General features: G+C 38.4%; 1 protein-coding gene across 15 annotated transcripts in view; it reads left to right on the forward strand.

Moving 5' to 3' along the window:
* The window catches only part of LOC125771674 (collagen alpha-1(XVIII) chain), a 215,646-nt gene that overhangs the window by 125,676 nt on the left and 73,805 nt on the right, over positions 1-16,165 (forward strand). For 10 of the 15 annotated variants that reach the window (XM_049442549.1, XM_049442554.1, XM_049442551.1 and 7 more), the window contains 2 exons: positions 5,197-5,271; positions 14,760-14,825. The exons of 1 other annotated variant lie outside the window; for it this stretch is intronic. In XM_049442549.1, coding sequence (XP_049298506.1) covers positions 5,197-5,271; positions 14,760-14,825 — 141 coding nt within the window. Of the gene's footprint in view, positions 1-1,621; positions 2,004-4,914; positions 5,272-14,759; positions 14,826-16,165 lie in introns of those variants that run through there. 4 more of the 15 variants (XM_049442560.1, XM_049442561.1, XM_049442562.1 and 1 more) reach the window with 4 other exon arrangements.

Below are 16,165 nucleotides of genomic sequence, written 5' to 3' on the forward strand. Positions count from 1 at the left end.
GAAGACGCCTGATGTCTATAGTCTCTATCTGCCTAGTATCTCCCAATACGCGACCACATCTTCATCGTCCCGGAAAGGGCACTACGGGAAATATTTCCCCCCCTTTTGCTGGGTTGTATTTACTTTCCTCCCAGCGTTGCAAATACCAAACGGTAGCTGTGGACAGGCAAACTAAGGACAACCTTCGTGTGTACACACGGTAGTATTACACAACCACCGACCATGTACCGTGGAGCTGTAGCAAACTCCAAGACGGCAGTCGATTGATTATGACTTACCGAGAAACCGACCCAGCCGATATACAGCTACTGACAGACTTGCGGTTAAACAGACTACCGTCCACAATGTCTGCCGTTCCACTAATTCACTTTCACTGCGTACACGTCAGTGTCACTTTCCGAGAAGCTGATGATTTCATTTAATATATCAGCTTTACACAGTTTATGGTTCCGGGGCGGGTGGAGTTTGTTGTCCCACAGCACAAACTACGCACGATTTGTATCAATCAGCAGCTGGAGTTGACAAAACGAACGATACGAATACAGCTCGGTGAGGTTCGAAGAAATCATTCCCCAGGAATGGTACCTTGCAGCTCGTTTCGTTTTAATTGACGTGCGGAAGATTTCTGGATTTATGGAACCCTCTTAAACCCATGGGTTGATTATTCATTAGAAAAGCGGGATACATCACGTGGGTATGTGCGAAATGGTAGTCTGGGCAACAAATTTAATTGAATATTCAATAATATTTCCAACCAGTTGTGCAGATACCTACGGATGACCTTCCACCATCCCGAAAGCCATCCGAGCGTACATGGTAGACAAATAATATCTAGCCGAATGTTTCATTTCATTACCACCATTGAACCGTCGGTACTGTTGGTTAAAGTAATGTATTCAAGCTGTTATTGATGCTACTCCATTGAATGTTGAAGCAAACACTCTACCACCACCTACGACTACGACCATATTGTTGCGATCTATGATCTCATAAACTATCGCGATAGTTGTTAAATAATGGTTTGAGCACTTCTGCAAACCGTTGGACATCGGGGACTCCCTTTACACACGCGTCAAGAAGCCAATTCCTTGGGGTTAAGATTTCTATTTATACGTACTTCGATGCATCAACCATACTGTATCCCCGCACCGTTGCGACGGATTGGGGAAGCTTTGGCCGTTTTGCTGTTACCCAACAAATTCAACGCACACAAAACGATCATACACTCCACTGCCAACCGGTCCAAGCCATGTCGGATGCAATCGAATTGATTATCCAAACGAACGGTTTGTTTGCGCTTCGTGTACGCACCGCTGTATCGCTCTTAAAGATGTCTTCCACCGGCCAGCACATGAGTTGGACCGCACTTTGCCGCACCCTTATTGTTTACCGTTGACACCTCCATTTTCCCCGCGCCCGGCACCGTGTCTCCGTGTTGGGAGACGCACTTTAATCAACCGCATAAACATATCTCCCAGCGGAAGAATCATTCGGACGTTCGAGCAATTCCGAGCGAGTGTGCAATACCGAGTGGTTGTGTAGACATCGTGTAGACACACTTTATTCCATTCTTCACCGAAAAGAAATGCCCCCCCAAACCGACAGCTGACGTCTACACACGCGGTACACGGTGCCCGTCGAATTGCATCGAACTGCATCACCGACTAATGGTGGGGTTTTTGTTTTTTCTTTCCACACGGAAAGGTTTTCAATTGTTTTTGAACACTTGACTCCGGTGCGGTTGCCGGCTTTTGAAACAGTACGTTCGTTTACCCCAAACCGCTTTCCAACCCCTTTTTTGCTGCTCATCACGGTGTGACGTCAGGAAGCCAACACAGCGGACCGTTTCGCCGACCGATCAAAACCAGTTGGTCGCGGTCAACCAGTGCGGACACACTCAATCCCACAGTCCCGGTTCGGGTGCCAGAATACAGCTAACGTGCACACAAACTGTACTGTGTCTGTGTTTATACATATACGTGGCGGTGCCAAAAACCTCGGACGTACGGTTTCGGTGGTTGGATTGAAAATTAATTTTCCCGAATTTCCCACATCCTTGTGCTCGATTGAAGCGAAATGGACGATAGGACGAAACTGTCACATTAAGCAAATGTTTGTGCACATATGTGTGTGTGTGACACCCATTAAAACAACGAACAGCCAGCAATTTGCATTCACACATTTCCCGAGTTATGCAGCTTGTGCGCGCCTCCATTGCCCGCATTGTGCAATTCATTTGCTTTCCTCAAAATCCGGAAGCAACCGAAATTAGTGACATTGTTTCTAGAGGGCTTCTAGAGCATATATTATTTGTTGAGTGGTACCAACTGTGCAGTGGAAAGTGTGATGACCGAAGGATAGAAGTGAGGGAGATTATGAATATGTTATTGAAGGTCTTCTTCAACAGTTCCCCTCCGGGTGTGTTCGATTGTGCGTGCGTCTGTATGATAAATGAACTTTGTGAGCAGTGACAATGATTGAGTTCCGACGAAGAAGACAGTCCAATCTCTCAATCAAGTGCGAAATGTGACAGGGTTTCCAAATGCGAGTTTTACCAAAGAACCGGTTTGCGAGGCACACGTTCGACTGTAGAATGTGCTAATTTTCACCGGTTCATGTTATTTGCACCGGGTGGGAGTTTCTTATTTAATGAATTTGTATATTCCATCTGACAGTTAAGCATAGTTTTTTTTAATGAATATTATGTCATAATTTATTGCAAATGGAACTTTTCCTTAAAATTTCGTGTAATTAATGTGCTAAACTATTTTTAAACTTTTCGAGGAAGTTGTATTATTGTCTCCCATCATCAGTGAACGTTCCATTAATGTATTAAATATTCTATCGAAAAAAGGGCCTACATTCAGTAAGCACTTTTGTTGTCAATATCATGAACTCATTAAAAATACTTCATTTGTTTATCCTTGTACAAATCAACATGAAAAAACACCTTTATTTATCATGTGCATACTCATAAAAACAGTCACCAAAGAGTAAAATCCGATCGGCTGTACAAAAGCATCGGGCACAAACACTTGGCAAAATAAAAAAAATTATCCAAAACAAAGGACTATTTTTCCTATCATCTTCCGCTGGGTTTTATTTTTATTTGAATGTGCAAATACACACAAGCCTCCTCAATAAAGCTAAATCCCACCTCCATTTTGTGCTTCCCGTCAGCAGCTGATGCCTTTGTGCCAATAGCCAATTCTCACACTCCACAAACAACAGTAACATAGAGCATCGAACACCCCGATGCCGAGAGGAAAATCAACAAAGACATTGGCGTTTAATTATTTGACTATCACCGTCATCATCATCAGATGCAACATCATCATCATCATCATCATGCTCGTACTCCATACATGTTCGCGTTTTGCAATTTATGTTGCTACTGCCGAAAGGGATGGCAAATATTTACGCTTCCCATGACACCACGACCACCCGCGATATGTTTTGTGCATTTCATAAACTCCCATCCTTCCTCGCATGCTGCACAACAACGTGCAAAAACGATCGTGAAACGATTATGGGGATAGGTTGTTTGCATTATTTTACACATTTATCGACCACGCTCGCACCAATATGCAGCGGACGTACGGAGCTGTTTTTATTGCCTTTAGTTTATCGCTCTCTACTGGTTCTACCAATATTTTCATTTTCCCCTAAACTGGCTCTTGATCTCCAATCGTGAAAGATCCCTCCCTGGTTTGCACCCGGAAAGCTCATCGATCGTATCGAAAACGTTATGCCATTGTGAAATTGCATTCTGTCAGTTCCCGGTTCCCGGGGTTATAGTACAGCCATATCCACAAACCATTTAAAAAAAAGCCTCAAAAAAGAATGCATTGAATGCACCTGATTCTAATTTCTACTTCACCTCAATCTATGTCGGGTCAAACAAAAAACATGCAGGAAATGCACCGATGAATGGTGAAATTTTCGTAAAGGGATGAGTTTTCACCACGACAAGTTGAAAAACAATTCGTAGAAAGAGAAAGAGAGAGAGAGATAGAAAAAACCCCAGTACCTGATGGACTCGCGCTTTAAAATGTCCAGCATGTGCCATAAAACATAAACGACCCGGTTGGTACAGTTGAATTGCGCTGAAAGACAGTTTGCAATTTTATGCAAATTTTTATGCTTTTTCTGACACTTGTCTCACTTTTCCGAGGGAACAAAAGGGTTTCTATTATTACGGGACTATTCATACAGCTGTCCAAGGTTAGACCGTTTCAGTAGCAAACCAGTTGACATTGAGCCCGGGGTTTCATTCATTTGGTGATTTTTTTTACTGCACTTATTTCAGAAAGTGGAAAACGAAAAGTTATCTTATATATTGTTAATTGGAAATTAAAACATATTAACATAGCCTACCGATACTTAATTAATTAATTAAACAGGAAACTAGTAACCATCAAGTGATTATGCTCAGAGCCTATAATCGCAGTTGATTGATACATGAATTTGTGTGTATTTGACAGATAGCGGTCAAATGATGCTTATCACAGCTGTCACTGTAACAAAAGGATAGTGTTTTTGACACAATCGCCATTCTAGTAGAGAACATATCTACTATCTTGATATCTTCACTCTAGTAGAGAAGTTATACTCGTACTTCGTAACACAATACTGTCAATCACCAAATCTCTTTTATCCAAGTTTTTTTCTCACCAAGTAAAAGGAAAAAAACACTGGTTTTATTTTCAAGAACTTATCTTATAATTAAAATAAATTGTTATTTAACTAACTTTTAATTAAAATCAGTTTTTAAACCTGAATTTAATAACCTAATTACATTTTCTGTTACACATGATTCGTTCTCATAGTTAGCCGGACCAAATCTACCAATTACTCAAAATTTTTAACTAATTTAAATTTTATATTTCCACACAATATCGATCCGCCATGTAGGACCAGTAGCAAATGCTTTACAGTGAACGTTATTTTATAAAAAAAAATCTTTTCGCGTCCATATAATACCGTCAGTGTGTGTGTGTCAGAGAGAAGTAGAGAAGAAAAAAACAGAAAAACACGCAACAGTGTAGTGTGTCGAACAGCAAAGCGTGGAATGACTCCAGCCGGACAACGGCCAGTGCCTTAACATATACAGCCACAGTTGCCACCGTACCACTGCAGGGTGGCACCGTGCTATAATAAATGTCAAAATTAATTTTCATTTTTCTCATCATCCAGGGAACGTTTCTGTTCCTGAAGATCTACGGCTATCCGGAAATCGTGAAAACGCACTGTAACCGAACGTCGCTACCAGTAAGTAATTATAATGTATAGTGTGGTGCTATTAGTGGTGGTGAAGGGTGAAAAGCTGTTTCGCTAGGGAATGTTACGGGGGACCAAGCGGTTTGCACCATGCACGGAAACTCATTTTTTTCATGGTTAAGAGAAACCACTGACGGCAATGTCAGCGGAAGTAAATGATTTGAGATAGTTACAAATGAGTTTAGATGACAAAAAGCAAAAGGCGTATCACTACATTATAGAGGTTACCTATTAATTAAAGGAGATAATGTTAAACTCAAATAAGATAATTAATCTTATGATTCAACAATCAATAATCTTATTACTCAAAGAAGAAATTGCTTTCACCATGCTAATTTAAATATGTAATTACTAACATACAAATTTTATGAAAAACGTTTATTTAAACGATTAACAATTAAAATGATTAATTATATTTTAATCAATAAAATATGGAATAATTTAACTTCTTTTGATGAAACTTCATAGCCTAATTTTGTATTGTATTATGACCGACTGAATGTATGCAATATGTATTCTTAGTTTGCTTCATAAAACGAAAATTTAACGGGGTCTAAACTATAGTGATAGCACGAGATACGAGTTGAATTCGTTGTATAGCATTGCTCGTATCTGGAAGCATTTTTGCAAAATTTGAAGTTTGCTTGCATATTAAAGCAAAACAACTCTCACTCATCGGTTCTTATCTCAAAACACTCGTATCTCAAAGTACTTGCTCTTGCTAAAATTATAACATATCTTAAGATACTGCAAGACTGTTTAGACTACCGATCATTTCCAATCTTTAAACAACAACCATCTTTATAAGGCTTCAACTATTTTAATATCTCTAATTAAGCACTCGAATCAAACTCAAACGAGCATCAACCGTACTTCACACTACTGCAATGCTATCGATATAAAGCAAACACCTTGAAGCGTTGTTATTGTTTTGACTTCATACTGTTGTGTCTTAAGCACTGATCATAGAGCTTTCAGAGCTATTGAAAGCGATCCTAATGAAACAACTTCTTTTTTTATCAAAACAAGTAGCATTAGCAATTAGGAGAAAGCAATGATGACCTACCACAGTGGCGTAGCAGATGGTAATTGGAAACCTTAGTATGGCAAAGTCAAAACAATGATAAAGCTGTAGGATATTTGCTTCAATTTGCTTTCACGTAAAGATGAAAACGTGGCGGGGTCATTGGCTAAAGAATCATTAATTGAAGAATTACGAAGAATGCTAAAATATGATCAATATATCGATAAATTTAGCTAAATGTTACCAACATTTCATATGCTTTGAAGACTTTGAAGATGCAATTAAGACTTCAACGAATATTAAAGAAATAGTAGTAAAAAAGAGTAGCAATTCAGAGCGAGTATACAAGACTATGATTTTTGGAAGAATACTATAAGAATATGTGATGCATCTAATAATTATTAAACTTATCTTCACTTCAGATTATAAAAATATTTTCTTAAACAGCTTCTGTCTATTTGGACCCATAGAAATAGCATATGTTGCTTTCAAACTTAAGGCACTTTATTGTCTTGAATGTTCTATAAGAAATATTTCATCTAACACAGTGTTCAAAGACACACATTGAATATATTCCGGACGCTATTTTCCACCACTCCAAAAACTGTTCACTGCTCCACTGAAACCGAATTAATATTTCAACACAATCTGCACCCTCATGCATCTGATGGTTTCGTTGGCAGAACCTGTTGCCAGAAAAAAAACAACATTGTATCACTTTTCCACCTATCGAACACTGGATTGGGTAACGTGGGTGGGAGTGTACGTTGTATTGCCAAACTGAACAAAGTCATCGAACGGTGGAAATGCTTAGGAATGGTACTACTTCTCGAGACAAGTGAATAGGAGTTTGTGTGTGTGTTTTTTTTTTCTTTTCACTTCGTTCCTATTTTCCAAAGTGTCTTTGGAGACGAAGTCTGAACATACAGGTTTTTTTCTCGCTTCCAAATGGTGACTTGTATATTTTTATTTGCCCACGGTACAGCACTAATACCGAGCATTACAATTGTAGCAAATACAGTTGGGAGCAGATGGTGTTCCGAAAAATGCTACTTGCTTCCTAACCATTACTGCAAATTGATTGAACAGCGTACAATCACCCGGTTCACAAGACACTGACAGTTGTAAAGGAAAGTTGAACAGTGCAAAGTAGTTAGTTTGCTTGTTGTTTCCAACAAGTGATAACATTAATTCTATGACTTAAACAACTCCACCTGATTCGTTGAGCATATTTTGTTTTTATTTATCGTTCTTTGTACGATTTTCAAGAACAAATAGCACTCGATGCTCCTTACTCAACTCGTCAGTAGCTCTGGCGGATGCAATGTTTATTAAATTCCCACACCCTGATCCGATTTCCTTTTGTTTGCTTTGAACACAATGTATGTGAAAAATGACCCTCCATGATGGGTGCCGTACGGGAAGCATGATTTTCTGGAATCAAGCAACATCCGGCATAAGCTAGATCGAGTCATCCGGTCCAACGTCCTATTTTCCGTTTTTAGATGCTGAAAAAAAACCACGATCATATCATATCCTTGGAGATTTTTGAAAAAAAACTCATTTACTTCATATGGGTGAAAATGACTGTTTTCTTTTTTTTCTCTCCTGCAAAGAGGTACGACCATTGCATTATGACCCAACCTTATGTACTGCTTTCACTTAATCACCTGCTTGGCGCGGGCAGGTCATTAGGACGATGCAGCGGAGATTAATGTGCTAGCCCTACGCTCCGGCGTCGGCGGAAGCACCGAAATGGGGCCACTGCTGGTGACCGGAAGAGAATATAAGTTTTTAATTAAACTTTTTAATTACATTTCCAGCGTGTATGTGCGCTTACAGGCCCACATACACGTTTTTGGCGGTCTGTTGCGGTACTGCGGTAAGCAAGTATTTTTCTTGCTTATTTTATTGAATGTTGTTGATTGTTTTGTTAATGCTCACTAGGAATTTTGTTAATGCTCACTAGAAGTTTTAGGAAAATGGATGTAAATTATTTTTCAAGGAATATAATTTAACAAGTCGAGAAAAAAAAAGAATAATTCTAAATAGCTCCCGGAAATTTGAAACTTAAGATGTTGTAATTTTCTTAGAACGCCTGGAATTTGATAAAAATATCTATTTTAGTTTCTTTTAAACTTCTGATAAGCTCTTATTTTTTTCAAGCAATAAACAAAATCGAATCCTGTCCCAAATCATATCCAATAAAAAATGTACCTAAAGTGTGGAAAAATATTACTCTACCGCGGCAAAAACCACAACAACCGATTGGTGAAATTGTATTTACAACCATTTTGTTCGTAACAAAACTTACAACGAAGGAACAGCAACAACCACAAAAGGCAAATTGGGAAAAGGCTCGCAAAATGTCAAATTTATGCTGACGTGCGAAATTGAAGCAAACCGTCCAAGAGTTTCTTCTACCAGATGTGGTAAACATTCGGCGAAAATATGGAAAACTTTCGCTCTTTCTAGCAACGGCAATGGAAATTTGTTTCTTTAGCACCTTTTGTATTTTCTTTGCGTTGTCACAATACATTGACATTTTGGCGAAAGTGCAATTTCAGTGTTATTTCAACGTTGAGGCAGCTTCACTTCCGGCAAAAGCAAATGTCCTATCGGCCTATTGCAATGAGTTCTGACACTGCAGCACAAATTGAATGTCGAATTGTTCGTCCGGGTTTCATTATCCGGGAGTCGAATAATCATGAAAAAGAATTGTACACTTCACATTCTCATATTTTTCGGCAGCGCTTCTACAGCAATGCAATTGTGTTCGAAGAAGCAAAGGATTAAAATGGTTTTCATTGTGTATGAATTTGAAACGGAACGTACGTAGCTGAAAAAGACATTCTTTCCTTGTTTGAAGTTTTTTTTACGCTTCTGCATCTCATTCAGTCTCATTAGAACATGCGAAAAAATCCTGTTACGAGTGGCACAACCTCATCACGAAATTCGTGGTCTCCAATTTCAACCATGTTTTATGCTTCTCATCACTCGTGCCTATCACAAGACGTGGTCTTATCCCGCGCGAAGGAAGTGATGTGCGAAAATAATGAATTTATAAAATGAACTCCTTTCTTTGCCGTGAGAGTTCCTTCCGTGACGCAGCTCGGACGAGCTAACCGGAATGGAAGCGAAGGGGAAAGGAAGAAAATGCTTTTCCGTTTTCTGACAGGCTTCATTCGAACAAGCGAACACTTAGAAGCAGGAAACGTGGAACCGTGCCAGCCTCCGTTGCCGGTGAACAGTATTGTGTCTTTTTTCTTCCTGCTTTGTGACATGAAGGACACTTTGGAAGGAGGAAAAAAATCAACTCCAAACAGATTCGGGGACAATTTGAAGCAAGCAAAAAAACGGTTGATTGCAGTCAAACAGGAGAAAAAATCTGCAATCTATCGTACGGTGGGAAAGAATTGTATTGCTTGAAGGTACTCAACAAAATTATAATAATTTTTTTTTTTAATAATTGACAAAATGCATGATTCTACTACAGTTTAACATAGTTTAAAAATTTTGATTAAAATTAAAATTGCTAATCTAAGGCGGGGGTGGAATTGAATGCATTTGCCTGCGAAATTTTAATCATTTTTAAATGATTGATTGAGTAAAACACAACAAATATTTGACTACACTATTCTGCCTGTTAGCTCATAAAATTAGGAATAAAAAACATACCATTTTCATATAATACAGAATTCGTAATTGTAAAAAAAACTAAATAATTTAAAAACTAAAGAACAATAAAAAAATTCAGCTATTAGTTGCAAATTATGCTACTTCAAATCTTCAAAATCAAATTCAAGTTATTAAAATATTCATGTTTCTAGCTTTTATTTTGAAAATAAATTGTATTTGTTCTGGAAAAAACCCTAATACCTATATTAATTTTTGCATTTTCAAATTTTGACAATTGCATAAACTTGAGCATACAAATTAAATATCAGCTTTTTATTCGTAGCAATTTTTAAATACTAAAACAAAATTTGATTTTACTTCACAATCTGACCACCTTCAACCCTACAGTGTTTCCGTACGTTCACTCCGTTCACCGTGCAAACGTTGCAGATTGAAGTGAGTTAGAAGTGAAGAAAGTCACACGACTGTGTGCAATGTCGCAAAGCAACTTACCCGGCCCGAAACTTCGAACATTGCTTCCGTTTGCATAAAACATTTGCAACTCGTGCCCGTTACCCGGGGGGCATCATCTCAAATGCGCCATCTATATTATTTAATTCAACTCCATCCCACTCCAATTTCCGAGCAGGACCAACAAAAATGTCTGATATCTGATACCGGCAGTAGAACGCCTGTAAGGTTCCTCCTATGCATACGGAGAGAAATTTAATTTTGATCAAAAGCAATACAGTCAACAAAGTGCCGGCTCTTGAAGTTGGTGAGGTTTTTTTTCTGTGAAAGGGAGGTGGAAAAAATACATCCAGTACAAAGTTAGCTCCAAACGATGATGAATCGAAGACGACGTCTAACGGGTAAGAACCACCCCCTCGCACCTCTGTTCGCAGACACGCGCCCCAATAAGCAAGACTGGGGTCGTCGCATAGGAGTACCGTTTTTTTCTCCCCGATTTAACATCTCACGTGAATTCGCGAAGTGGTTTTCCCTGTAGCACTTGACTTTCCTCTCCATTCCGTTTTTTTGTATTCTTTCCCAGCCAACGCTGCCGCTTGGAAAGTGTGGAAAAAAGAGTGGGCACACAGACTTTAAGAGCTTGTCTGCTGAGCAAAAAAAAATGGAAAGTGTCTGGTTTGAAGAAAGTAAGAAAAATTGCTCTCTCTTTTTGTTCTCTTCTTGTGCTGCTTGTTCCATATGCCACTTTTTTTGCTACACATACATACATATAAAGGCATGCCATGTGGGGACGGAGTTGCTTAGCAAAACGGTTCTCGATTTAAATCATTCACGGATGAAAGAAAATTTCCTCTTTCATCATCATCATCATCATCTTCACTAACGATCATTGAGCTGATGTTGTTTGCTTCCCACTCTTGGTTAGCAGACTCTGGTTGAGTCGTTCAATCATGTGCAAACATGACTAATGCTTGCATTCCTCCCTGTAATAGAAACTTTCCGTCTCCCCCAGCAAAGCTCACAGTGCTAAAGTAGCCGCCAGAAAAGAAAATGTAGCAAATTAAAATATCCTTCACTTATGTATCTGCCCTTCACACTCCATTTGTCTTGCCGAACATTTGCACCACACCAACAAAAAAAAGAAATGTTTCCTACTTTGCAAAAATCACTGCTGAAAAAGATGAGAATGGAACTAACGCGAAAGCACGCCTACGGGTGAGAAAAAATCACACACAAAAACCAAGATCCACACACACACACACCCAGCCCGGGAGTTAAATTTATTGCCAAAGATTTGTAATACTTCCCGCCACTTGAGAACGGCAAGAGCTTTTCATTTCACTTCGCTGTCCATTTGCTTTTGCACTGCAACCTTTGCAATACCAGCAGAAGGCAAGTGAGAGAAGCGGAGAAAAAAATCCTTCATCTCGTACATAATTTGTTTTCGAGCGGAATACGAAAACAGAACGTCCAACAGCGGCATACAACAAAATATCGTTCTTTTAACTCGTTTTTCTTACCTTAAGTAAGCGTCTGGGGGGTAGATTTTTGCGGGACGAAGGCGCACCCAATTGGAAACACCATGGAGGGAGGTGTTTTTTATTCATGAGACGAAACTTTTCACATGTGCAGTTGCTCATTTGTACCGAGATGATGTATTCCATCGACCACCTTTGCCCCGCCAAATCGTGCATTACCACCTTCAGGCGGCACTTGGGTGTTCCCTGTCCTGCAGGAGGAAAATCATTCATCCATTCCATCATCATTTGTATCCGTTTCCTGGTTGTAGCCATCATTGTAGCTTTCAACCTCGTAGACAAGAGGCAATAAACCCGGATGTGCCGTCTGGTTATGGCTTGTGGTGTGTTAGCCAACGTGTGTTTGATGGCACAATATTCTTCGGCCATCTTTTTCAACTTCTCTACATTTTCTTTTCCCATCGCCGTTCCCAAGAGTGATGGGACGGAAATGTTGTTGGAAATGAATTTGTGAGAGTGTGTGAGTTTCCCACCCTCTATCGGAAAAGGCAGTGATTTTTCCTAACTTTTCCAACCCAATCAAAATATCTCCATATCCTTTTTGGCAGTTAGTTCTAGCAAATGGTTTCAGGATGGAACGGTTGCCAAGTGGTTGGAAAGATGAAATTTTTCATTTGCCTACAGTCGATTTTTGTAAGTTTTCCATCCAATCGAACGATTTTGCATTCGTGCTTACATTGAAAGCGAAAGAAGTTTACATTCCACGTCGGACCTCGATAGGGAAAAGTAATTCTCTTAGTAACTTTTTTTTTAATTTTTTTTTATTCGTATTTCAAGCATTTTCCATAGATCTTTTTAATTTCTAGTGAAGAAAGACCCTCGATCGCCTGCAATCGGCGGTATTGAAATCAAAGTGTATTCAAATATCGTCTCATCTAGCCTAGTAAAACCGTTTAAATTTTTATGATTCACGGTAAAAAAATCTACGGTTGTATTTATGGACAATAATCTTTTTTTATTCATAATAAACGGCGGTATTGCTAAGCGACAATCATTTATCTACAAAAAGAATTCAAATTCATAGAATGAGAAGTAGTTGTTAAGTAAACTTTAATGTAATAATATTAGGTACTTGATTTGAAAAAAGTTGAATTTTAGTTTTGTTTTCATGGCTTAAGATATTTTATTTATAAATATTAATAGTTTTCCAAATTTTGTACATATTCTATTCAAACATTTAATTTTTTTTTGTAAAAGTTATATTTTGCTTCTGAAAAAATAAAAAATTTTCACCATGCTAAGGCGTTTAATGGCCGTCTTTAGAAAGTAAACGTTCTTGTTGAGTTCTAGTTTAAGCTTACCAAGGAAAACCCTCAACACTTCACATCGTCCTTCAACCACACAATACACGAGCATACATTACAGGAACATATTTCATCTGTGGCAAGTGTGATAAAGTTCTTTCCAATGGCCTGGAACCCATTAACCTGCTACGTGGTTCGGGTATCGTCTATTCGATACCGGACACTTTTTGCACTTCATTTTCATCCAGTACGACGAGAATCGACCCTATCGGATGGAACCATCAGTAAAGAAAATTGGCCCCATGACTTGACCACTATTGGCCCGTTTGAATGTACGGAACGATATCCTTCGAGTTATTTGCCACCGTACAGCTCTCCACCCAAGTCCAACATTGGTGTAATATATGGACGTCCACTATCCAATTTCTTGCCAAGAAATAAGAGAGAGAGAGAGAAAGAAAGAGAGAGAGAGAGAGAGATAATAACGTACTTCTTCCTTCTCCCGACAAAGTTTACCGTCTGAAAACTATCGGTCAGAGTATGTTTTTCCTCGAAATTTAGTTGAGAAAATAATCCCATTCAGTTCCTTTCTTGCTGGTGACCTAAACCGGTCGCTCTCGTGATCAAGAACATATCTACGTAATGTGGAACCTTTCGATTGAGCGTACGCTGCTGGAATCGTGTCCAACATCAGCAGTTCTGAGATCGAAAAAAAACTTCAAAAAACGACGAAAAGCACCTCGTCCAACAATTCTTGGTACTTGGTCCAACGAGAACACACTTCCTCCATATTGGTCTAATACAGTTCTTACGCCTAGGGAGATTTGATATTCTTTTGAGTTTTGCAACAATCTGTGATGGAAGCATGTTCTGAACCACGTGCACACAGGTACACCTTACTGAAAGGATCGCATTTCCTCTATCTTAAGCACACACAGCAAGAATGGCCTACACCGATGGGTAAGAGTGGTAAGGATAAGTAGTAAACCACACACTGCCCACCTCGTTAGTTGGTCGAAGTACGCAACTTCATCAACGAACCAGAACAATTAATTCGATTCGATGGAATAAGCTGCTGTAAGCCGTATGCTTATGTTTAATGGCCGATTGGTACGAGTTTCTAGCCAAATGAGCCAAACGAGCCTATTTCTGTCTGTCAGTTGCATACGCAATGCTGCTCCTTCGACAATGACTATCCGCAATCCTAGCGATTATACTAAATCCAATATAAAATGACATAAGCGTACATGAAAGGACAAGACTATGATCATAATATCGGCATCGGAATTGGAAGGGAAGAACTGTGTAGATGTTATCTTTTTTTTATCATTATATCTATTATTGTTATATTTTAGTAGAATATTTCTCCTTAATATCATATACTTTATTTCATTTTATTTTTAAATCAACAGGTCATATTTATTATGCATAATTTTTGTTTTATTTTATATTTATTATCTTTTATGTACTTGTTTTGTTTATGACTTTATTTCTTATTTTCTTGTTTTGCACTTTTTTTCTTTATTTTTCATGATTCTTATGTTTATTGTGTTGCACACACACACACTCACACACAAAACGAAGGTTGACGAAGAGCTCGAGTCGGCAGATGAGTTCGGGGATGACTTTAATTCCGAGATGGTGTATGACGTAAGTAAAGGCATGCACATAAAATGCATTGCGCTACGATTTAATGGCTTTTGCTTATAGATTGGCTTTTTACTACTAATAAATCACGCGAAGAGTTAAGATAAAGCTGCTTAGTTTCTAAAAACGAAATGTCTAAATTTGGTTTAAATTGCTATCGAACAACGATTTGGCAACCGATCAGAAATCTTTAATCTTATTGAAAGGGGAAGCAAATTTCCAGGGGCCATCTGCATTTGAGTGAAAATAGGCTTCCTCTTACATAAAACACTTCATATGGATTCAATCCAATTGGCAAGTAACTCTGCACAACGTAACAAAATATTGTTATAATTCATTTCATTCGTAAAATACACGATTATCTATCCATTGCTTTTTGCGATTAAAAAGAAACATCAAACAAACAATTATTCATTAGCATTAAAACTGTACAAAAGTGTACCATTGAATGGAAATTATGTCATAAAAAGAGTTCATAATCAACTGCAAACATAATACCCGTTTATGATTTATATTTTCTTTTTTTACATAATTTACATAGTTGCATTGAACATGTATCAAACAAACAACGTCCGTTTTGTATCTAGACAAACGATCGAACACACGCACAAGTCCGTACATGCGCTGTTAAAAGTGATACAATTATTTAAATGGTAGATCAAATTGTGTTCACACCAGCGCGCTGCCGAACCTTTCTTACCTACTTGTCTTCATCCGGACCATGTCATTGCCAATCGCACGCAATCATACGGATGGATTGTACCGGCACGCACATCGCACAGAGCAAACTTAATGCCAGTTACCAGTTATCAAACAGCGAATTAAATGCACGCCATTGCAAACACGCTCGGCTCGATTTAATTTGTGCCGTTCGCCCGTTGTTTTATTAACTTTATCGATTTAGTTATCATTCAATTGCCGTGCCAGCTCTTGTCAATTAATTATTGACCATGGTTTATTGACCGTACCATTCAATCAAGTGCTGTTTTTGGTGTGAAATATTGTGGATGAAAAACAAGTACCGTGACCAACCAATATAATGTTAGAAATGATTTATGATCCAGCATGAAGTGAAAGCATAATTCATGATATTTGTTTTTTTTTGACCCGAATTATTAAAAATTCGTTTGCAATTTTATTATCAGCAATCCGCTAATTGAATCGAACAACTGATACTACACCGTAATCGGCTTATACAAGAGCTTATGAACTGGAATTAATCTCCAATTTAAATTTTCGTTTTATCAAACAATTACTAAAAAGCAGCATAATAAAAGCAGGATTAAAAAAAATTCAAACATGGAAAATATTCCAGATAGACTGCATACAAGACGAAATTACAA

This window comes from Anopheles funestus, chromosome 3RL (assembly GCF_943734845.2).
Source record: "Anopheles funestus chromosome 3RL, idAnoFuneDA-416_04, whole genome shotgun sequence".
Taxonomy (NCBI): domain Eukaryota; kingdom Metazoa; phylum Arthropoda; class Insecta; order Diptera; family Culicidae; genus Anopheles; species Anopheles funestus.